At 37.7% G+C, this 24,355-nt stretch overlaps 1 protein-coding gene across 3 annotated transcripts in view; it reads left to right on the forward strand.

Moving 5' to 3' along the window:
• The window catches only part of FHIP1A (FHF complex subunit HOOK interacting protein 1A), a 78,535-nt gene that overhangs the window by 27,138 nt on the left and 27,042 nt on the right, over positions 1 to 24,355 (forward strand). For all 3 annotated transcript variants that reach the window (XM_071431874.1, XM_071431873.1, XM_071431875.1), the window contains 2 exons: positions 17,548 to 17,780; positions 19,166 to 19,792. In XM_071431874.1, the coding sequence (XP_071287975.1) occupies positions 17,679 to 17,780; positions 19,166 to 19,792 (729 nt within the window). In that variant the 5' untranslated portion in view covers positions 17,548 to 17,678. The remainder of the gene's footprint in view (positions 1 to 17,547; positions 17,781 to 19,165; positions 19,793 to 24,355) is intronic.

Genomic DNA, 24,355 nt, shown 5'->3' on the forward strand with positions numbered 1-24,355 from the left:
TTCCTTGTTTTGAAAATTCTGTCTCTGAAGATCAAATTCCACATCAGTCTCTGTTACAGTAATCTATTGGTTTGAGATTTGATTTGATTATTGCTAGTGCCATGAAAATATCTTTTAATATCTTAAAATGACTTTGTGGCATTTTAGTCCAAATGAAAAATAAGAGATGGGCGTATGCCAGACTTCCATAAAAATGTAGTAGAAGAAATTATTTAAAGCTTTCTCTTGCATTGACATACGTTGACAATCGGAGAGAACAGGAATTGGTTGGAGCTGGGCTGGGTTAATTTTGTGCCTGGATCTTCATGCTATGCTTCTTAGGGGATTTCTTTGCTATTTTGAATTCAAAGACAAATGTGAAAAAACATTATTTGTGTCCAACAAAAGAAGGGGCTCTAGCTGATAAAAATTAGGGAGAAATCCATCTGGTTGCAAGAGTTGACCTGAGCTGTCCTTTGTTTTCTCCACCTGTCATTGATTCTGCCATTGAATGTGATGAGGGGAAAATATCCATAGTGCAGGAAGTGCTTGAGGTTTCCAAGAACTTTAACTCAGGATGAGAACAGTGGCTTACACAAACCACTCAGATCCCTGCCATCATCTACGGCTTGAGGAAGTGGCAGACCATTATTCAAAGTATTGCAACCCTCTCCTCACCATAAATCTGTTGAAGAATAGCTGTGGTTCTGAGGGTGTGTCATAGTTATTTCTATTTTCTGTGCACTGGCTCTTGCAACTCCACAACATAGAATAATATTTTGACAATAAAAAATGCAAATTAAGCAAGTTTAATGACTATCCCAAAAATGTAATTTGGAATATAACTCAAATCTCAATTTGTTCTGGTCACAGTGGGTCTTCCTTATGTCCCATAAGTGAGATTATTGTTTGTGCTGCTTTGCACAGGGATGCAGATTTTAGATGAAGAATTTAAAGGTGTGTTGTTCTGTTTCAGGCTGGAGCCTTCCTCTATACCTCTCTGCTTTTCTTTTCTGAATACTGGTGCTGTTGTTTTTTTCCTAGCAATAAATACAGCTGTCTAACATTCGGTTTTTCAGCACATACTCTGCTCTTAATGAATGTGATCATTTACACAGTGTCACTGTAGTATTGGCATGCTAAATAATTTAGAGAGCTGTGGCAGGTAGATAGCTCTGTGGTGTCTATGTTACTATGGCAATACATTTGCTTAATGTAAATATTAGTCATTCTGACCGTATGAATCTCAGAGCTTCTGACATTATTAGCTGTGTCTGGGAGGTGGGAGTCTGCATATCTGAAAGAAAAGTTGTTCTGGCAACATTAATAGTTTAAAGATTACTTTCTTTTTCATAATTCCTTCTGCTTTGTGACTGAGCTGCATAATCTATTGATTGTAATGAACAGAGCAGAACATTTCTCCCATTTCTTTATCATGGTTGTAATGCAGCTCTGTTATAAAGAAATATATAACTATATTCTGATCCTCCAAAAATTCAGCTGACTGAAATGATAGGAAATAGATCTTGTGGTCCATGAACTTTGCTCCTGATTGCACAGTCAAGGCAGTTTAGGAGCACAAGAAATAAAATCAAACTTGGAAGAAACATTTCAGGGGTATCAGACTGAGTTCCCTGACTTGAAGTTAAGCCTGAGGCTTTTCTATTCCCTCTCTGGGTACCAACAGCTCTGGAATTACTTAAGAAACACCCAGTTTGTTTGAAAATTAATGCAGAAATGATATGTTAATTAAGTTTGTTTCTTAAATAGTTTTTTAGATTTTTAGTCCATTTTTATGAATCATTTACAGGGAAAATGAACTACCTTCTGCAAAATCTTCTCTTTATTGCCAACTTATTCCTGGTTCTATGAACTGTTCTTTGTTGTGATCTGCTAGCACCTTTGAGGCATCAAATAGAAGTGCAGAAAGAATTAGATCACAATTGATAATCTAGGTAAAAGCTCAGTCACTTCAAGCCATGAATACTGAATATAAACTGGTAGTATTTCTAACATTTTATGAACTTTTTGAAACCTCGCTGTGTTAAACTGCTAAGCTTAAGATCAGTTTTAAAAAGATTTGTCAGGAATGTGCTGCCCTTTCCCTGTGTTTAGAATAGTCCCCACCCTTCCTGCCAAACATCTGTAATGCACTAAAAGAAAGCATGGTAAGCAGTGAATGATGTCTTTAATTATTTGTAGGGTGGATTATACTGGAGGTTTCTGTGTGCTGCAGTCTGACACCAGAGCTCAGCCTCTATCTGTGTTTGGCCCATTATCTGTCAAAGAAGGAAATAATTAAAAAAATAATAGCCGCCAAGCAAAGTCTTCTAGTTTCTTTGAATTTTGCAGAAGAGATTTTACTGGACTTGTAAAAGTGTTCTTTACTTTTTCTGTCCCTGAGATGATAAAACTTTCACTGTCAGTGCTTGCACATAAGCAAAACTCCTTACTGGACAAGAATACAAGCTAGAGTTATTACTTGCCTTTCTATGGCACTGATGCTCACAAATACTAGTCTGGAGCTGAAGTTAACCTAGGAAAATTAATTATTTACCACGTATCTTTTCCTGACAAGCCTGCCTGTGGGAATACTGTGCTGTTGGCTGTCCCTTCTTTAAAAATATAGTATGCTTTAGGTGTATCTGTTGATTGTAGATGCAGAGAAGTATTGAAACATTCAGAATGCCTACCAAGTATTAGCATAGTTGCAATAGTAATTGGAGGAGCTTCTCTGATTATGCTTTTAGTAAACAAACCATACTCATAAAATGGTTTGGGAAAAGCCACATCCAGTACAATGTACTGGAGGAAAAAGACTGCAGAAGCACTTTCTGCTCTCTGGGAAGAACCTGTGTAGAATGAGTTGCTCCTGTGGCATCAGGCTGGCAGGGTTTTCCCTTAGGGAAAGAGACTTGATGGTTCTGTGTTTTAAAAGTCACAAGTATCCATTTTCAGGACACATTTCTGTGAGGGATACTTTGAGCCCTCAACAAGCAATCTTTTCTAGGTTTGGCTTCAGGGGTGTGCAGTAGGACCCACGAGAAAAGCATGGCAGAGTGGGAGGGAGGGGACAGGGTGTCTGTTCCCTTGGCATAACTCATACTGAAGGGCTCTGGTGGAGGCTCATGTGGCTTGGTGAGCTTGTGGCATCTCGAATCTACCATTAAAGGAGACTGCTCCTTTTTTTGTTTGTTTGTTTGTTTTTTCCAGCTGCAGCACAGGCTTGGGGTGCTGGGCAGTACTCTCTGCTTCCTGCAAGCAGGGATGCAGTGGAATGCTCCACAGAAAGCTGTATACTAAATCTTTTCTTTCTGACCTCCATAGCATTTCTTTGCTTCTACTGCTGAAATATAGCATACCTGTATTTTAAAGCTGGGCTGAGGAAAGTGGAATGGATTGTGTTACAAGCTAAATGTTTAAATCGGGTGATAAATTGAAAGGAACAAAAGTGTGTTCAGAAAAGCAGTTGCATTTAATGTTTCACACATGATTTGCTCAGCCAGTTCCTTTTACTGTCACAGTGCAAGTGCCTTTTCACTTTTCCCCACAGAAGAGGAAAATCTAATTGTTCTGCAGTGCCATTTTTACGTGTGTAATGGATGCCTGCTTTTGAGTATTACCTTACAAATAAAAAGTGGAGATTTTATCTGTAGTGTTTTTATGCTTTTTGTTGTCATTCTTTATATTCTACTTTGAAAAGGTAATGATGGCTGTTGTGCAGTCCTGCATATGACTCTCCTAGAGGAAGGAGAGCTGGCACCACTCTTGTGTTGGGATGGGGAGATCCCAGAGGATCTGTGTATCTCAAGCTTGTGCTGACTGTAAATTGTTATTGGACTGGCACATGTGAGTCCCCACACTGGATACTGTTGATCCATGGATATCTGGCACTTAATTATCTCATCTCATCTTCTTTCCATTGCTGTCACAGGACAAATACATGGTGGAGATTAAAAGGTAAAGAATATTGTGGTCCTTGTCCTCTTACGTTATCCTTAAAAATAATTGTTGTCCATTTAAGTGCTTAAATAGATGTGGCATAAAAATACATAGGCTAGTGTAAGGTCTAAAGTGTATTTCCAGTATCCTTTCCAGTAAATGGATGTGTTTTTATAGTTATATTTGTAGTTTTAACAGAAGATGGTGGAAAAGGGGGAGAAAAAACCAACAGGTATGGTTTCCAGAGTTTTGTTGTTAATTTTGTTAATATCTCAGTGCTTTCTTTTTGTGTTAAGGATTAGAGAGTATATGTCCAGTGTAACTTAATATATTGTAAATACAAAAATAAAAAAAATTTGTCACTTAATCCTTGCTGTTACTGCAGTAAGACAGACAGACACTGTTGAAATCATAGTAATCGGTGATGTTTATGTTGATGTTGCTTCTTCTAACATATATTGTTAGAAGAACAGGACTTTGGGTTCTCAGAAGGATCAGGAAAAAGGCACAGAAGGTGTGTGCTTTCTCTCAGCATGACCTCAACAGGTGCTTATTTCCAGGTGCAGAACGCTTACTGCAGGGCTACAGTAATACTAAAGGATGTGATTCTAACATCCTGCTTGGTTATTATAGTTTAATGCCACTCAGCATTATAATTAGCTTTACTAGACATTAATAAGTGGGTTTAATATTCAAACCATGGTGTTGGAGTTAAGTGTGCCAATGAACCTTATCAGTGGAGCAAAATGTAAATTTTAACTCATTTATCTCATTAGCCTTTAATAAGGCTGTGCTTCACAAATCAGGGCTGCATCATCTGCCGATTATACCCTCTGATCTGCTAAGCAAAATAGCAATCTAATAATAGCCATACATTGCATGAAATTCTCCCACTGGTGTTCTGAAACACTTCATTTATTTTTTTCTTTTCATTTAGGGGGCCTTGATTGTGTCTTATCTCTTCTGCACAATGCCAAAATATAGAAATGAATGTAAGATGAGAATTCATTACTTGTAGGCTCTGGATTTAGAAGTGTTTTGCAAAATAGGAATTTGTGATGGGCCCTAAGTCTAAATGTGTAGTCTGTAACTCTAAGAGTGTGGTGCATAGGGATTCTGAGAGTTTCTGGGACAGGTAAATGGCCAGACAGTCAACTGAATAATATTGACTTGCTGCTTTAATAATAATCAGAGCTCTCCAAAAGTCTGTGGCCCTTGTATTAAGAGAGAAACTGAGCTGAGTAATTTGCCTCAGGTCCATGTAAAAGGAAAGAGAATTGGAGGAGAAAAGTAAAGGAGTAAAGTCTCGCGGCTTGAGCTCTTGTATGCAAGCAGATTTGCAGCTCATGATGATTGTTGTGTGCCCTGCATATTATTCAGAGCAAGTAAAAAAAACTTGAACACATTTGGAGTAATTATTCTAGCAAGTCCAGTTTTGATGCTTTTCCCCAGCAAGTTGATCATATAGCATTGTCTAAGTCTAAAGAAACTTGTTCAATTATTCTAAAAACTTTTCAGCTTTGAAGGTTTCTCAATAAATGTTGGTAAGATTCACTGACTGGGAGTGAGCAGGGGTGATTCTGGTGTCTGAGGCAACAAAACTCAGTCATTCCACATGTAAGCTGATTTGGTTCAGGTTTGCTTCCATGTGACCTTTTATTTCAAAAAATTTATACTAGCATTCTCAGGTTGAATTTTTTAATGTTTGCATCTCTTTCTAGAGCAACATAAAGCAGTATTTCAGATACATATGGTCTGTCATGACAGAATCTGTTTAAATGGTTGCTAGGGTGCAAGGGGAGTCTCTTTTCTTACCATAGTGTGTTAAACTGATATTTAAATCTCTTTGTAGTGTGCTGAGGGATGCTAGCAGTGTATTTTAATAGCAACAGCTGCTGCCCTCACAGGGGCACAGAGCCTGTTGACTACTTTTGGGCGTAGATGGAGTATGCTAGCAGTCATCCTTCACAGTGCTGTGTTGTAATTCTGTGTTGATCTTAGTGATGGTCAGGTGATAGGTACATACATTGTCACACAGAAAACTCAGCTTTTCCCCCTATCTAGAGAAAACCACGGATTTGTCTCCCAGTCCTACTGAGTTAGAGAATGGAGGGGCATTGCCACAACCTCACTTGTACACATGGAATCCAGTGGTTTTAATTTTTAAGTGTTGGCAACTTTGAGGACTGATTCTTTCCAATTAGGCTGATTGTTGCAGTATCCATAATTGCAGCTGTATGTGCCTTTGGTACTCCTGAAGAGAGGCTTTCATAGGATCATAGAATGGCTTAGGTTGGAAGGAACATGAAAGATTATCCGGTTTCAGTCCTGCCACCATGGGCAGGGACACTTTTCAGTAGACAAGGCTGCTCAGGGCCCCATCTAACTTGGCCATGAATACTTCAGGGACTGGGCATCCACCACTTCTCTGGGCAGCCTGTTCCACTGTCTCACTACCCTCTGAGTAAAGAACTTCTTCCTATCACCTAATCTAAACCTCCTCCTCTTGTAGTTCAACAACATTTCCTCTTGTCCTATCACTGTCTGTCCATGTTAAAAATTGCTCTCCCTCCTTTTTGTAAGGCTCCTTAAAGTACTGGAAAGCTTTAGTGAGGTCTCCATGGAGCCTTCTCTTTGCTGAAAAACCCGAGCTGTCTTGGGCTGTCTTTGTAGGAGAGGTACTCCAGCCTTCAGGTCATCTTTGTGGCCCTCCTGTGGACTTGCCCTAACCGGTCCACGTCTCTTGTGCTGAGGTCTGCAGACCTGGGAGCAGTATTCCAGGTGTGGTCTCACAAGGGTAGGGTTTTCTTCTATCCTTCATTAATTTGTCATTAGTCATATATATTTGGTTTTGTGCTGACTTACTAGGAACACCATTTATTTTCAGTTAGTTTTCTCAGCACTTGGTTGTATGCAAATGCTTCATAAAGTGACCGGAGGCCTTCCTGGGATATTCTGTTACTCTCAGGACTGAGGGTAATGTCTTTCAGAGTGAAAGTCTGCTTGAGAACAGCAGGGATGTCTGAAGTTCCTGACAGTTCTGAAACAGCAGGGATGGGCTTTATTAATGCAGTGGTTGTGGCATGAATCACTGTGCAGGTGTAATGTTACCTGTGGGGCAAGGTGAAGATAAAACAGAACAGAGATGGCAGTGTGTGTGGTGACAGTAGAAATACTGTGAGTTTTGTTTTAGCAGAGGGATAGCTGGTGAATGATGTAACAGCTTTGCATATTCTAAAGTATTTCATAACTGATGCATCAAAACAAAAATTTGGTTTGACATATGCTTTCTACAATTCAGAGATTGGAAAAATAATCATAAATTTTTTAATTCAGTGTCAAGAACCATGTCCTCAGGAAAAAAATCGGAGGTCTCACTTCCAAATGTGCTGTGGTTACAGCTGACAGCTGTTCAAGGTCTGTGAATACAAACAGACTTTCTCCTGCCTCTTTGAACTGCTTCTGTCTTCAGCTTGGGAGCTCTCTGAGGACTGGTATGTCAGATCTGACAGGATACTGTAGCTTCTGCAGCTCTGACAGCCTTACGCAGAAGGACAGAAGTGCAGGTGAGAAGCTGCAGGGTTCCCCAGGACACACACAGACACTCCCCACTTTCCGAACTGTGCAGGCAGGAATGAACAGCCTGGTGATGGGTGGAACCTCTGCTTTCCCACGCCAGTGGAAGCCTCCATAGGTGTTACCAAATTAGATGGGAGAGGCTGTGGTTTGACTTTTGGTTATCTGTGCTGAGAAGCATTCCTGCTGGGGCTGACATCCAACTCTCTTATTTACTAGGCTTTCAGTATTGATCATTCCAAGTGTTAAAAAGTTTAAATGGTAATTAGATTGTATTTTTACTTGAATCTGATACTTGCTTCACCTTTTAGTAGATACATTTGTGAGGTTCTGTGTTTTTCTGAGCACTCCTTTTATAAGATGAATAGTTTTCATTTGCAATTTGTTAGGTTATTTGCCTTCTTGTACTCTCCAGGGTGTGACAGTTGCTAGTTTATCTGCATTCCTTCCTGGACTAGAAAGACACCTGTATTTCTGTTTGTGTTTTCTCAAAGGTTCAAAGGCAAGACTGAAAAAAAAATTATACAGAATTGTTATCTAAGTGTCACATTGCCTCAACAATTTTTTTTATTGTTCTCTGATTGTTTATCAGTTTCTTTTTTTTTTTTGCATGCTGGCAACATGTCTGAGACAGGTGTTGTATGGACTGTATATGTTTAATTTTTGGCCGATGCATTTATATGTTTCATTATCCAGGGAAGGGCATTCACGGGAATGGGACATGCTGTAATGATTCAGTTTTCAGTTGCAGAAGACTAGGTGGTGTAAGAGTGTAAAATATTTTCATAGTAGAGTAGCCTTATGTGAGGAGATCAGAGACGGAGAATTAATTTGCACTCTGTGTAATGAAAAACTAAACATTGTTTACATGACACAAATAATTTTGTTCCTAGGAAAGTTGGAGAAGCTTCAAGGGAAAAACATCTACCACCTGTATAAAATGCAATGTAACTAAATGGAAATAAAAATATAAATAACATGTAGATTTTTCTTTGATCTAGCTTGTTATGCACTAAACATCATAAAAATGCCAACACTCAATTTTGGATTTTCTTGTTTACTACCCTATATATTAAAAGCAAAAAATTTAACCTACATACAGGAATCTATAGTCTGCCAAAGTCCACCCACCATGCAAATCTGTACTAATACTTTTAAATAAGAGTGTCACTGCAGGGGGAGAGGCTGTTTTTCCATGGAACTGTGCTTACAGATGTTTTATTTTATTGAAGTTCTTGACTTTGTTATAGGAATTAATATAACATGAATCTTCAATTTCTGCTTGTCTGCTCTGAGTTGGAATGGAAAGGAAGAGGGAGAGCTGTGTTTCTGTGCAGTTTCCTATGACATGAATACCTGGAGTTTTGTGCATTGAGAATGGGGAGCTGGAGAGGTAGGATAGGGTTTTGTAAGGAAATGTTCATTTTGCAATTTTTTACCCCCTTTTATTCTTCCACCCCTTTGTTCTTCAGTGTACAGTGAGATACAATGATTTGTGTGTCTTATCTTAAACACTAATGTTTATTCAGTGGTTTTGCCCAAGTTTGAAAATTGCAAATCAAAAAGAATTTTGCAGGGGGCTTTCTCTGTGTCAGAGTTGAACATAATTTAGGACAAAGGAAGTTCACTAGCTTTTAAAGCTTTCTTCAAGCTAAATTGGAAATGTCTGATGCAAACAATACTGATTCAAGAGTTCTTTAGTTTCTATCTTTCTTTTAATTCTTTTAAAGAAGGAAAGAAAGCTGACAAAAATACATTTATGTTTAAAAGTATCAATCCACTAAATGTAACATTTTGCCACAAGGCCTACCTAGAATGAGGAGATAGATGTACATAGAGCGAGATAAGAAAATAACCTTTCAGTCATTAAGTTGACTAAGTTTGAGGGGTAATTTGTGTTGGGCTTCTGCCATCCTACAGTGCACTGAAACAGCTGTCCTGAAGCTCTGTAACAAGACACTTTTGCTCATTCTCTTTGTTCATTAGTTCATCATGTCACTAACATACTATCATTTCAGAGTGTAGGAAGTAATGTTGACTTGGGGGATAAGTAGCTTGGGGTGGTAATTATCTCTAAAATGAGTGTTTTCAGTAACTGTGTACAGAAGATAAATGACAGATTCAAGTTATCTAGTCAATTATTATAGTCCATGTACTATAATGAACATATTGAGAGGTATAGAAGGGTTTTACTATGTTATAGCTACTTAAATTTACCTAGAGGTATAAACTGATTTTTTCCAGGAAAAAGAGAACTTTGTATTGTGAATGAAGTTTTGGGAGGAGAAATAAATATGCTTATAGATTATGTCAACAACTATGCAATAACCATTCTATACCTAGCAGCTTTGATTTTATGGAATATTCTGTCCTTTTCTGGTGCTTTTAGTTTGAAAGAGAAACATGAAGAGAAGTGTCATGTGCATGAGAGCAAGAGAGCAATTCTGTCTGCAGAGTGGAAGTTCTTTTCTCACTGCAAACTTGGCAACAATCCTTTTGGGAAGCATGTTGTTTGGTTTCTTTGGTCAAATAATCATGGTACTCTTAATGGTGTTTTACTGCTGATTCTTGTGTTATGACTATATTTAGAACTTGCAGGACCAACCCAGAGTGTGGAAATGAAAAAAAATAAATTGTGGCTTCTTTATCACAAAACACAGAATGTTTAGAATATATGTGTATTTGCATTTTATTGTGATTAATGCTGAAAGCACACACGTCTTCTTTAATGCCACTCTGTACACTTGAGAACATTATTCTTGGACTTCTTATGCTTATTATAATGAGTAATTTGACATGTTGTACAAATCACTTGAAAAATCGTCTTACATATTATTGCTATAGTCATAAAATATATAGCTTAATCTTGTTTTCTGTAATCTACATATGATAATTACAGGTATATTGATAACATTTTTCTAGACCATCTTTCTCTTGGGAAGGTAGTAATTCCTGTTCTGTATGCTACTGTTCTGAAAATAGTTTTAAATCTTCAGAGTATAGAGTCTTCTACTGCTTTGCTGGTCTCATTCATCTTTCTGTCAGGAAGGCTTTCTAGAAAGGCAACTTAATAATTTCCTATGAATTTATTTTATACTTTTAGCTACAGAAACTGTTTTAACTTTCTCAAAAACAATCTAAACAACAAAAAATGTTTCATCACTTCAGCAAACACATGGTTTCTCTAAATTATGAGCATGTTGGAGCTGGGTTTGTCTGTCACACAGGTGTCAGAATTATCTTGGAAAGCAAAATTGATGTGCAGAGTGCATGGGCCACTTTGATTTCTTCCTTCCACTAGCATAATCAGAACATAAAGTAGGTTTTGTCAAATATCTGCTTTCTGATGTGTCGCTACCTCCCATTCCTGGATAGTGATGAATTTTGAAATAAACCCTGTACATATTCTCAGTAAAGATGAAGACTTTGGCAACAACTTTTTAGCAATAATTCATTTCAATTATAACAAAAAGTTACTAGTCTAGACATAGCATGGGATATTTGTAATTCACTATATGTGAAATAATGGAAAGTAGATTCTTTCACTCAGTGACGTGTGCTGTGCCCTCTGGAGTTGTGTTGTTTCTCTTCGAAACTTCGTATGGAAACATTTGCAGTACAAAGTTTTAAACTGAGGTTTGTTTTGCTTCTAATGGCTGTCTCACACAGTACAACACCAAACACTTTGGTCTGTGGGCTTTGGACGTTTTTATGACTTGGTTTTGTGTGGAAGCAGTCTTTTCTGGGGTCATCAATTTTGTTGGTGATGTGGGAATGAACCAGCAAAGCTAAAGCCTTTGAACTGATTTCAGTTCAATGACATCTGCATTCTTTAGTGTGTAGGTAGAAAAGAGCTTTTCTGAACTGCTATTTTAAAGGCCTTTTTTTAAAGTTCAGTTTTGATATCCTTTTGTTTAGTAGCAGACTATACACCTCAGTCATACTGTGCCATAATGCTATTGGGAATAGAGAGGTATCTATTTTGGATTTTAAGAACCCTAGCTGCTATTTTATTATTATGTTTCTAACCAATGTAATCTGTGTTTTGAACCACTAATTGTTACTGAATTGTTGCCTTTCTGTAGTAGGCTAAATGTGAGGACATAAAATACAACAGAGAAACAGGTTTATTATATTCTTTATCTCTTATAAAAAGGATCAAGTCATACCATTAGAATAACAACCATATTTTTTTCTTTCTCTAGCTTCAGAATTATGACCTAGGGATATGAATATGTAGTTCATTCCTCCTGGGACTTTGCAAACATAGCTTCAGTAATTGTATGCTCTCAAGTTCCAGTGAAATTGCCTATGTGCAAATGAGTGTGGTAGATGAACATACCCTGTGGTGTAACAGGTAAATCAGGCCTTTCCTGAGCAGGTCAAGGTCTCTGTCAAGTATTCTATGTTGCTTAATTCCTGTTTTCCTGAGTAGTCAGTGCCATTTCTCTGCTTTGGTAACATGACCTTTGATGAACCATCTTTGCGGGTACACTGTGTGTAATTTCAGCCTAACCCATCAATGCATTTTGGACCATACTGCCTAACTGGCATCTCTCTTCTTTCATTTTGGCTGCCCCATGCAGTGCAGGAGTCTCTGAGGGCCCAGCTGTGTCCCAGGGCATAGGCTGCCAGCAGGAACTGATCCTGTTGCTTGCCCTTGAAGCAAGTCTGTTTATGCCACTGCTGGGCTGGGGCTGTCAGCTGGGCCTTGGGGTGTCACTGCTGCTTGCTTGCTTGCTGTGTAGCTCCCCAGACATTTGATAAAAGATGAATTGTGGTTTTTAACAGAAGCAGGCTGACTGTAGAGGGGACAGGAAGATTTTTTGTCTCATTATAAAACACACTGTGTGTAGTTTCTCTCATGAGGGAGATCGTTAGGCAGTCTCTGTGGGGACAAGGCAGAAGACATTCTTACTTTCATGTTAGCAGGTTGGCTTAAATTGTGCTTGATGAGAACAGATTGATACTTTGATTAACTACATTGCTTTAAAATTTGTGGTGTCTTGTTCTCTGTTAGGCTTTTAAGCAGATAGCTTTATCAGTGTAAAACATCTTGTCCCACCTACTCATGGAAGGCTTAGCATGTTTGCAAATACTGGGTAGAAAAGCTGGATTGAAGAAGGCTGCCTAGATGTGAAATGCTTGCTTGAGGTACACAAACGACATGAGAAATTGGGGCTGCAGCACTGAAATATGAAAGGACAAGGCAGATAATTGTTCACATAGTTTAAATGATTCCTCTAGTAATCTGCTTCATCTTTCTTGCTAGTAGAGCTTCTGAAGGTGAGTAGGACTTCATGAAAATGAGGATTCCTTGATGCAGTGACTTTTAACCAGTGACAGTTTTGCAGTTGCCTATGTCAGACCTACTGTTCTCCAGTGAACAACCTGTAATCCTTCTGCACTCTTGTGGTGATTGTACAGGGTCATTAAGGGTGGGATGTGACTGTTCTTCACAGGCTTTGCTTCTGTAGCAAAACTTTTGTCATAACACTATGAAGAATCCTTTTCTGTAAAACGATTGATGTCTTCTGTTGTTTGTTAATAAGATTTAAACTCTCTCCCTGATTATAGTCCCTAAAGAAAATCTGACTAATTTGTGCAGAAGGCTTTCTTTTCAGTCAAAAGTAAACAAATCCTGAACCAGGTCCCTTTTAAATTGAAACTAAGTTGAGGCATGCTAAAATTTTTCTCCCAACCTTCCCTCATCTCTTAGCAGAGACTGCAGAGGTGTGATTGCATAGCTATGAGCAAGAGCGTGTAAATTCCCTCTGCTTTTTTGAAGTGGTCTAATTTCAAGCCCCTTTATGCTATACTGATCCATGAAAAGGTTTTGATATGTGCTGTTTCTTTCACTGCCACCAAGGCTTCTCTGTTGCCTCTTGTGCACCTGGACTGACAGGGCAGAAAGCTTTGGCCTGTAGAGAACAAAAGTGCAGTATCTGATAAGAGAGGTTCACTTGTGTTTGTGAATTGTTGAGCATGGCATCTTAATGTCTCAACAGAAGACAACCATGATAAATTGCATAGCCTTGCAGCATATTTTATACTTTCTTTACTGTGTTACTGTATTAGGCTTTGTATCTTTTTTCTTTGTTATGCATTGCCTGGGAAACCCCAATCCTGCAAACTTTTGGTTTTTTTTTTTTGTTGTTTTTGTTTTTGTTTTTTTTTTGTGGTTTTTTTTTGTTGTTGTTTGTTTGTTTTGTTTTTTTTTTAATGCAAAAGTGAAGTTTTTGAAGAGAGACACTGCACTGTGAGAAGACTTCACAAGGGATTCTCTGCTAGGCTGTTCCTCCTAGTGTAGTTTGCAGTAAAATATGTACTTGTTTTGATTGAGGTGTTGAGCCCTGTAATCAGCTGTGTGAAAAGAGCTGATGGCTTCCAGGCTTCTGAAGGAAAACAGCATAGATATTCTCCCATGAGCCCAATGACTGAATCTTGTGCACTGTTGCCTTTCTTCAACTGTAAATAGGCTGAGCTGTACTAAAGCTTTTTGAAATAGCTCTAGAAGGCATATGTAAGTGGGCTTGATCTTGTGATAGGGTTAAACAACTGCTAGATAAGATATGAAAGATTTGCCTGCTAGGAAGGTTCTGTTAATGTATGGCCGAGTCCAAGTATTAAACTGAGCAGAGGCTTTTGGAAGTAGAATTTTGACTGGACTGCATGAGAGGTATATTCACACTTGTCAGGGTTATCAAATGGTAGAGTAATAACTTGATCAGGATTTGGCAGAGACAAAAAGCTAAATTATTGTAAAATTTTAATAATGAGCTGAATAAAATAAATGGATACTTTTGTTCTTAGTTCACTTCTTTTGTCCCTGAGTTCACTTCTGCTTTTTCTTCCCATGAATTGGTGTTTTTTAAATTAATTTACTTCCTCACCTTTGGACTCATTCTGCTCAGGTTATTTGTCATATTTAATTGAAGCGGGATTTAATTCACAGGGAACTATGGGATGTTACATTTAGTGCTGCACATTTGGTCTTGCAATATAATCAAGAAAACCTAATACAGTAACAAGATCTGCTTACAATGAATGTAGTCTGTCTGCTTCTGGTGTAACTACAGCATGTTGTTAGATTGAAATGTATCTTACAAGATACTCTCTCATCCAATTCAATTACCTTTTAAAAATAGGGATGCTGTTTTAGGACCTATTCTGTGACCACTTAAGTTGTCAAAAGCTTTTTGAAACACTATTACAGAGTTTGAAGTCTTTAAAGCCTACACAATATATTGGTGTTTTGTATTACTAAGGAAATCCCAGCATCCCAAGACACTTTTGAAACTGGAAATATTTTCTTCCTTATGGGAATTGAATTGAACATAGAAATATTATTGCACATTTCAGTCTGCAATGCTGTCTTGTTATTTTTAGGTTTGTGGTTTTCTGAACCCTAACCCTAGGTGTGACCTAAACCAAACCATAGGCACAGCAGTAACACCAGCCTTGGGCAGAGCTGGTGGCCAGCAGAAAGATGTGGAGGGAGCCATGTTGTAGTAGTCCTGTGTTTCCCCTTGACATGCCATTTTTGTCTGCTATCTGCTTGAACTGTCTGCATCTGGAAAGTCTTACAGCACTGATTTTTGTCAGAATTTGTGAAGATAGCCATAATCTCCTTTGTTATTGTTTTTATCACAAATACTGAAGACTGATGTGAAGTTTCTGATCCTGTGCTGCTAATGGAATTTGTAATGTGTAGATGTGTAATATTAGTTTCAGTTAAATTCTTAAACAACATGTGATGGCTACATTGAAACAACTTCGAAGTTGTCAAATGAAGGAACTCATAAATTGCCTCTGCTTTGTTAATTAACTTCTCTTACTTCACCTTCTGATACCATCTTTAATTACATTGTCATATTAGTTTTTCCAAAGCTGCTTGCTTCATGCACGGTAGAGATCTGCTAAAAGGTTGTAAACTGAAGGACACTTTTGCCTGGAGGAGTCTGCTGGACTTCTACAGACGTGGAAAGATTTCTGTTTGCAGGAGATGCTGGCAAAGAGGAACTGGCAGGAAGTGGGCAGGTGATCTAAAGTATATGTCAGTTAAATATTCCTTGGATTAGGCATTAGGTATTAGGCAAAGTACTTAGAGCAGACTTTTTCTAAATGGTGTGTAAGTATGCATTGTGTTTTCCCAGTGTTTCTTGTTAGAAATGTTGAGTGCTCAGAGTTGCAAACACATTGCCAGAAGGTGTGCATTTAAGGTATAGTGGTATCATTACTTAAGGAAGTCATGATAAAAGCACCCAGATCCTGGGTCTTGGGTTCTCAAATCCACTTGCTGCTTTGATCTCTGATTATTTTTGTGTGTGAGTTGTAGTTTTTTGTTTTGTCTTGCTTTGTTTTGTTTTCTCTCTGCAGGAGCATCAGTAATGTAGAAATAGTACTACAATTCATTTTCACAGGACTGTTTTACAAGTAGCAGTGTACTGGCAGGTGCCTTTAAGTAAATGAGTACATGAGCTAGTTCTTACTGGTTGTGCACAGTCCTCTCCACTGCATCTGGTTCCAGGTGGTTTATAATCTGGAGAGTAGCTTGTGCCATTTCATTCTGGAAGTGGTGTCACCCAAACAGATAAGGTGTGCAGGATTTATGCTGGTTGTGCTGACTTCTCCACACATGGAACATGTTATCTGCAAAAAAGATGGGCTAGATTGTGTTACTTGTATTGTGTGAGAGTGCGTAGCAAATGCACAGGAAATAAATACATTGTAAATGCTGAAAGAAGCAAGGTTAAGATGGAGATTGAATCTTGAATATATGAAAATATGTGTATATATATACACAGTGAAGTGCATAACCTACTTGCTTGCTTCAGAAATCTTAACAGTTGTACCCTTTATATTTTTGAACTCTTTTAAAATGGCAAAAGTCACTGCTACTTTTGGGACAGGCTGGATGTTTTCCTGTGCTAGCAGTTTCAAGAATATAAATAGAGCACATGTACAGGGAGCAGACATGTCCACTACAGAGAAAATATTTTCATCTTTTAAAATATGAACAGAGAAATCCCTTCTATGCTGGCAAAGAATTGCTGTGTGGGATTTGGCAGCTTGTGCTACAAAAAAATTCTGTTTGTTGTTGGGCGCTTCGGGTTGGGCTTTTTTTTGCTATGGTCCCAAAGTGAAATAAATTAAATGCCTAGTTGGTTTGCAAAAAAGAGAATAAAGATGTAAAGTTTATTAAAAAAAAGGAAGTGTGTGTGGTGGGGGGGGAGCTCTGTGGCTTAGATACTGGTGTGTAAGGGAATAGTACTGTGTTCTCTTAAGTCTCTCAAATATCTGCAAGATATCAATCTTTGTTTCATTTTAACTTTCCCCTGCAGGTGTGCAACTGCTTTGATACTCATATATCTAGGATATTAAATAATGGATGAATTGAATGTTTCAATGTTTTATCCTATTCTCATAGTCCTTTAATATGACATCTCAATTTATTTGGCTTTGAATACATTAAGGTTTTATCTTTCATGTTGTTTGGTTTTGTTTACTTTGGTATTGATAGAGATACACCCTTCTATGTGAATATGGTGCTCTGCAGATGTTTTTTCAACTGTTTATGATATGGTTTCTGGCAGAATGCTTCTAAGAATTTGTAGTTCTATTACTGGAAGTTATTTTAAAAAATAGAGAAATAACATCTACTTTTTTTACCTGTGCAGTTTATTCAACATTAGTTACTAAGTAACTCTGAACAGACATGGTCAGATTGCAAAAGCGCCATAATGAGAAACTAAAAATGCAGTGATCTGCATAAAGTGATTATTGCATAAACTTCTGTTGGGCTTATTTATTTCAGTAGCACCTTATTACAGTCACTGATCTCAAAAGTTTGAGCATTATAAGCTATTATCATGAGAAAAAGTATGATCCCATATAACATACTTTAAAAAATTCTATCTTCAAACTGAATTAAAAGAAGAAAAGTTTGTATTCTCTTAAAGACTATTCTTTTCTGTTAGAAACTATGATTTGATGTGCACTGGTATATGTGTGGTCCATTTCTTTCTGGTTTTGTTTTCTTTTTAACAGATTTCTGTGGGTACCAGAGCTCAGGACGCAGTATCAGTCTCATCACAATGCTTGAACATCTGTAGCTCGCTGGAGGATTTTAAAAAGAAATTCAGCATGACCTAGTTGGCTTGACCTGTGGAAATTTTATAATGTCCTCTGGAACAAGTATCAGCAGAAACAGGCAGGCTCCCAGCCTGCAGGGTGTTGACCCAGAAACATGCATGATAGTGTTTAGAACACATTGGGCACAGGTAATGTTAATTAGTTTTATTGATTGAAGTAAGCTGCATTAATACAAATTTGCTTCATTCTTTCTTTTGGGATAATCCTGAATTGCTCAGGAACAAATGTCTTTTCATGCAAAATGTAGTAGATGACATTGAACTATTTTTCAAATGCAAAGATAATTGACCTTTCAAGGTATGGTTAGCCTTTAGTAATCACACTTGGAACTCTGGATTTGCATCTAAATGGGAAGTGGTAGGACATGGTAATATCTTATTGAAGGCCTAGATCTTCTTACTGGCTTTCCTATTGATTCATTGTGACTTGCACCCTATTGCAGACTTCTGTGCTTCTTTTCCTTGTGCTGGGTAAGTCTTGCTTACCCTTTTTAAAGTGAATTAGATGGACAGTGCAAAGATGTATGCACTCTTGTTTATTATGGATAGATGTAGATTATACACTTCAGCATATTCTAAAAATTGTTTGCATGTCATCAGGATTGTAATTGCTTTTAAGCAAAGATGTTTTGCTGTGAGCATCATAATATAAGTTCTTGTTTGCTGCAGTAATATTAATAACCTAACAATTTAGATAAAATTAATTTCTGTGCTGCTGTTCTTGTTGTTCTTTGGCTCTCCCAAGAAACCAGCCAGACAAGTGGTGGTGTTTCTGAGGTGTTCCAGAGTCAGAGGAGCTGTTGTTCAAGAATCACCTTTTCTCACCTAACTAGTGATGTGTCATATTAGGGGAACCACTGTTCCTTTAGCGTTTTGTGGGAAAAAGGCTAAAGACAATGGGGTTTTTTTGCAGACAATAAGCTTTATTGTTTGCATGCACAACAGAATGTAATTCATTGTTAGAAGTGCTGGTATGACTATTATTACTATATTGAAAGTTGCAAGAGTATGTGGGTGTCAATGGCCACTTGGTATCATATAAAAGGTGTCAAGCAAAGAACAGCACTGTGGGCTGCTGCTACTTTTATTACTGCAAATCATCCCATGATATTGATATTCCTGAGCACAGTTACTCTGGCTGGAGAACAGGCCCTTTGATTTCAGTCTTCCATGACAAACTTGTTTCAAACATCATGGAAGCTCAATTTCTGAACACTAAGGAAACCTAATTTATCCCTATTTGAGAGAACCCCTGGTTTTCAGGAATAGGGTAAATGACAAATTTAGGTGCTTATTAAAAAAGGTAAACAACAGCAGTCTATTTTTGCCTCGTACATACCAAATGTGAAACTTTCGGGTCTTGTCTGTCAAACTTCCTAAATTTGAAAACATAAAAAGACTTAATGCTTTTCGTGTTAAAGAATTTTTATTTTTTTTTCCTTGTAGTGATAGGTCCATGCTTTTTATGATGCATTCCAGTGCATTAAAACTGATCTGTCTTTGTTTCTCTTTAGGTTCTGAAAATCTTAGAAAAGCATGATCCTTTGAAAAATACTCAGGCAAAATATGGGGCAATCTCACCTGATGAGGCCAGCACTGTCCAGAATTACGTGGAGCACATGCTTTTCTTATTAATTGAGGAGCAAGCAAAGGATGCCTCAATGGGGCCTATTCTGGAGTTTGTGGTCTCAGAAAACATCATGGAGAAGCTTTTCCTTTGGAGCCTACGGCGAGAGTTCACTGATGAGACAAAAATTGAGCAACTCAAAATGTATGAAATGCTCGTAACCCAGTCTCACCAGCCTTTGCTGCATCACAAGCCCATTTTGAAGCCTTTGATGATGTTGCTGAGCTCCTGCTCAGGAACAACCACTCCAACAGTGGAAACAGAGTTGGTTGTCCTCTTGAACCAGCTCTGCTCTATAATAGCCAAAGATCCCTCCATTTTAGAACTGTTTTTCCACACTAGTGAGGACCAAGGAGCTGCCAATTTCCTCATTTTTTCCCTGCTGATCCCCTTCATCCATCGAGAAGGAACAGTAGGCCAACAGGCCCGGGATGCCCTGCTTTTTATTATGTCTCTGTCTGCAGAAAACAACCTTGTTGCAAGTCACATAGCAGAAAACACCTATTTTTGCCCAGTAAGTTGGTTTTATTTTACATGGTCTTCAGCGCTAAACTAACTGTCTTTCCTGCATTCTTTCCTCCTTTTCTGTCATTTTTGGTAAAGAAGTGTTGTAACACATTTGTTTGTGCTAACACCTATTTATTTCATAAATGGTAATGCTGTTTAAACCATCCCCAATGCCAAACATAGTCTTGCTTCTTGTTTCCATACTTTTGTGCTTTTGGGTCAGCACAAATGTTTTTGCATTCACACAGTGAATTGAGTTGGAAAACTGATGAAAGTCATAGCAGAACGTAGTGGGAGGGAAATCTGTTCTATCTTACTGTGAGGCACCTTTGAGATTCTGGGGCTGAAGGGAGTGAGGAGTAAGGTGTCCTGAGAGTGGTTGTTTCAGGTGGCAGCACAAGCTTAAGCTGGCTGTGCTTCCCACACTGACATCAGTTCAACAGTTCAAAAAACAAGTATGAGAATAGTGAGAGTGTTACAGAAATATTACATTTTTTTCAAGATAAAAGGGGTATTTCCTCGTTGTCACAAAATTGGAGGTTTCTATGGCTGTCTCAGTCTAACCACCATCTTGCTATGTTGTTCTCTGTTACAAAACTTGGTAGCACTGTTGCATTGTTACACCTGGCAAATTGATCTTACTACATGAATAGAAAACCTTTACTTACCTTGCTGTTAAGTAAGTAATCTGATTTAACTAAGAAAGCTGTGCTACTGCAGTTTTAAAGCTGAAGCAGCCTGGAATAACAACACCTGCTTCTTCATGCCTTATCACAGTCTGAGATCTGCAGTGGGTGTGTTCAAACCCAAGTATCACTCTGTACAGAAGTTGCTCTCATGGGTCAGTTTTTGGATGGATTCTTTTATATTCTACCTGGCTTGCATTTTGATTTAAAATCCTGGAGGAATGAAGTGGAGGAGAGTCTTACATGGCTACTAAAGCAGAGAGCTGTAGAAGAGAGAGCACTGGAATCCCTGCCACTGCTTGACAGCTGCTCCAGCCTTAGGTTTTCATTTATTCTGGGATTGCTTTGAGCAGTAGGGCAGAGCCACATTTGTAGGGTAGGTGAAACCTATAAAATCCACAACAAAACTTCTAAATGGTTTCTTTTGTCAGTTGTAAATATTGCATCAATTTGAGGCTCCAGTTGACCTGGTTTAATAGATACTGCCAAAGAATATGGTGTTGATTCTCAAACTGTCCCCAAGACACATGCCGTTATTGGATCCATGCTATAACTTCCATAATTACATTTTCCAATTAGTTAAAAAAAAAAAAAAAAAAAAAACAAACCAAAAAACCAGCCTTATTACACTGAAGATAAAAGCCAGCTTTCAACAGCAGGGAGCCATGACTGATGATCATTCCAATTAGGAAGGCTTCTTGTCAAAATGTGCTAAAATCAGACTTCACTGAACAGTAATGAGGTTGGCCTAAGTCTATAATAAGACTTTAATGTAATGCCATATATTTAGCTTACCAGCACAATATCTTTTTTGAATTTGAGTTGTGATGATCTGAAAAACAGATTTTGTTCTGATGGAGGATTTTGTAGGTGTCAGTGACATTGCTGTATATCACTGAAATCAGTGCAAATATTGCCTCAGGTACCCTGCAAAACAGTTAATGCAGTCCTGTGTTGATAGCAGAGACATTTTGGGTGGCACTGTGTTGATGTTATCTTTGTTTCTGGGGATGGGTTGGCATGTAGGGTTTTCTTTACCATGCCATGCCTTATTGCATAATATAGGTATCCCCATGGGGCGGGATCAGGCCATAAATCTCTGCTGCCTCATGTACCCAGATCAGTGTTAGATCTGTGCCAATGTGACCCTTCCTGGTTTTTGGCATAAATTTGGTTAACAGATTTTTAAAAACTGGGCTGTCCATAGATCCACAGTATTCAAACCTGTCACTGACAAAACTCTAAGATAGGAAGGAAGGAGACAGTTTGCAGTGGGTTACATCATTAACAAATGTTTTTAACATGGAATGTGTGGGAAAACTATTTGACAAGGTTTTCTGATTTTACACCAAATAGCTTTTATCATGTTTTGACGTGAAAGTTTTCTGGATATGATTGAAGATACTATCTGTTCAGCATTATAATAATAAAAAAAATGTGTCTCAAGAATTTTGAGCAGGGTCATATCGCAAAGTCCCTCACAAAACTTTGGAAATACCTTGCAGCTTAGGAAAGCTACTGTTACAGCAGAGGAGGGATGGCTCTGCAGTGTCCTTGAAAAGTTGTGGCTGCAAAGAGAAAGACTATGGATGTGGGAGGAGAGAGAATTATTAAAAGGAAATAATTGCCCAGATAGCAATTGTTTATGCATTAACAACACATTATACTCACATAATAGGCCTGGGATTACAAATCATGTAGTCAGTGTCTTCTGTGAGTCAAGAGAAAGTAAATAAATCAAAGAAACTGGTTTGTAGAGGGACTCATGACTCAATGTTGAGAAAGAAAATGCTGAGGATGCTTGTAAAAGTAGATGAGCATGTAGGCTGAAATGACAAATGCTAGAAGAAGCTTAAAAGGACACTGCTTGCATAAAACAAAAAATAAAACCAATCTTGCTTTTTCAGGATGTGAATGCATTCATTTCCTTCCCTTTCAGATTATTTTTTTCATTAATGTTTCATTACTGATTAGAACTCTCTTCTCTTGGTAATTTCAGATGGTAACCTTATTTATACCATACACTTCATGAACATTTTAAAATATTTTTTATCTGAAGAGATGAAGTTGCTTCCTGTGGCTACTCTATCTCAGTGCTTAAGAAACATAATTCCACAGAGCCACTTGTGTTGTACTTCATAGCAAAAATAAGAGCTTCGTAAACTTTACAGATTTTAGCAGCTGCATCTGTAACTTCTTACTTAGTAAGTCTGACAGACTAAAGAATGCAAGACTTTGATTGTGAGTTCACTGCTCCTTTTAGTGGAGAGTAGTATGTTTTGTTCAAGGTCGGCTTCTTGTGCTTAAGGGCTAATACCCACATGAAGGAGAACCATGGATGGGACACAGCTCTGAGAATCAGATTGCATACTGAGAGGGTGTTTGCGTTTATGAATAGCAATTAAACTTTAAGCAGACAATGGAAAATCAAGTGTGCATTAATTAAAAGTTCACAAGACAAACAAATGTCAAATTCTCTCATTGTCGGAAGCCTGGGTTTGTGAGAGTAAGTGTTTATGTGGGTTATGTATAGGTAGTTCTGTATGAGCTTTTTTCTGAGCTCTTCTACTATGAGAAAGAAAAAACCTCAAAGACATTCTGGTTGTAGAAGAATGAGATTGTACAAATAAAGCTTTGCTCAATAGCTTTAGCTTCTCAGTTTTTTAACATATGTCCAGCTTTGTCCTTCATCTAGCTGTGTATATAAGACTGTGACTACTAAAGTAGTCAATTTCCACAGTATTCTCCCCTCCCTTTTAATATTTGGCTTACTTACCTATGCCAGAATAAATCCATCTTCAAGATTATGTGCATTAAGAATAAAAAGTATTCAGAAAGACAGACTTTGTCTGACTGTATGGATTAACAGTTACAGTTGCTTGTGCTTGTGTATGACCAAAACCTGATCACTGTCTGTGAACCCTTGGTCTTTGATCTGGACATTGCCAACTGTTTGCTTTCCAGTGTTTTAGTAGATAAGATCTGTGTTTCATCTGAGCTTTGACAGTCTAGCCCTGTAGATGCCAAGTAGCCATTTGTAAGAGGAAATAGAGTCTGTTGAATGAAAATTAAAAAGATTTCCATTGGGCTGAATTATAATGTTCCCATTAAAATAAGAATAATTTTAAAAATTATCATGAAGTTCTGTGAAGTGATCTCTGAAGGATAAGAGTCCTAAGTAATATTTAGAAAGTTTCTGGCTTCAAATAACTTTAATAATTAAAGAGTGCATTTGAAAATACTGTACTCTAGATACATTCAGCAAAATTTAAAAACCTTTTTGGAAATATGCTTTCTAAATTGTAACTAAAAATGCTCTCTTGTTCTTTGGTGATAAATTCTACATAAATCACCTGTAAGGCTTAACATTACTGAAAACATTGATTAAATAATAACCGATTTCAGACTCTTTTATTTTTCAGCATCCCTTCTTCAAATAAATAAGTAAGGAAAAAGGGAAATTATGAGCAGTTAAATTTACTTCTTTAAAAATAGATTCAGCTGACTCTTAAGCGCCTGACAGTCAAAGTCACTATGTATCTGTGGTCTGAACTTCATTTTTGTTGATGGGGCACTTTCCCCCTCCATTTCTGATGTTTCATGTTTCTGAGTGACATGACTTCATACATGTTTGAGCAGTGACATTTGAGTCACCAACAAAAGACAAGCTGTAGATAATTAATGGCACTGATGGCTGTTTCTAAAAGGTACTAAAGGAAAGCACAAAATAAGTTTAGAAAAATTTAAAAAGAAATTATAACTTTGGATTAATAAAAAAAGACAAGATAACCTGATTTTATCCATCACTTTCTCCTAAATACCAGATCTTGAAAGAAGCATATTATATGGAAGGCTCTTTAAAATATTTATGTCTTCTGCCACAG

This window comes from Agelaius tricolor, unplaced genomic scaffold, assembly GCF_023055355.1.
Source record: "Agelaius tricolor isolate 1412-34295 unplaced genomic scaffold, bAgeTri1.0.p SCAF_8, whole genome shotgun sequence".
Taxonomy (NCBI): domain Eukaryota; kingdom Metazoa; phylum Chordata; class Aves; order Passeriformes; family Icteridae; genus Agelaius; species Agelaius tricolor.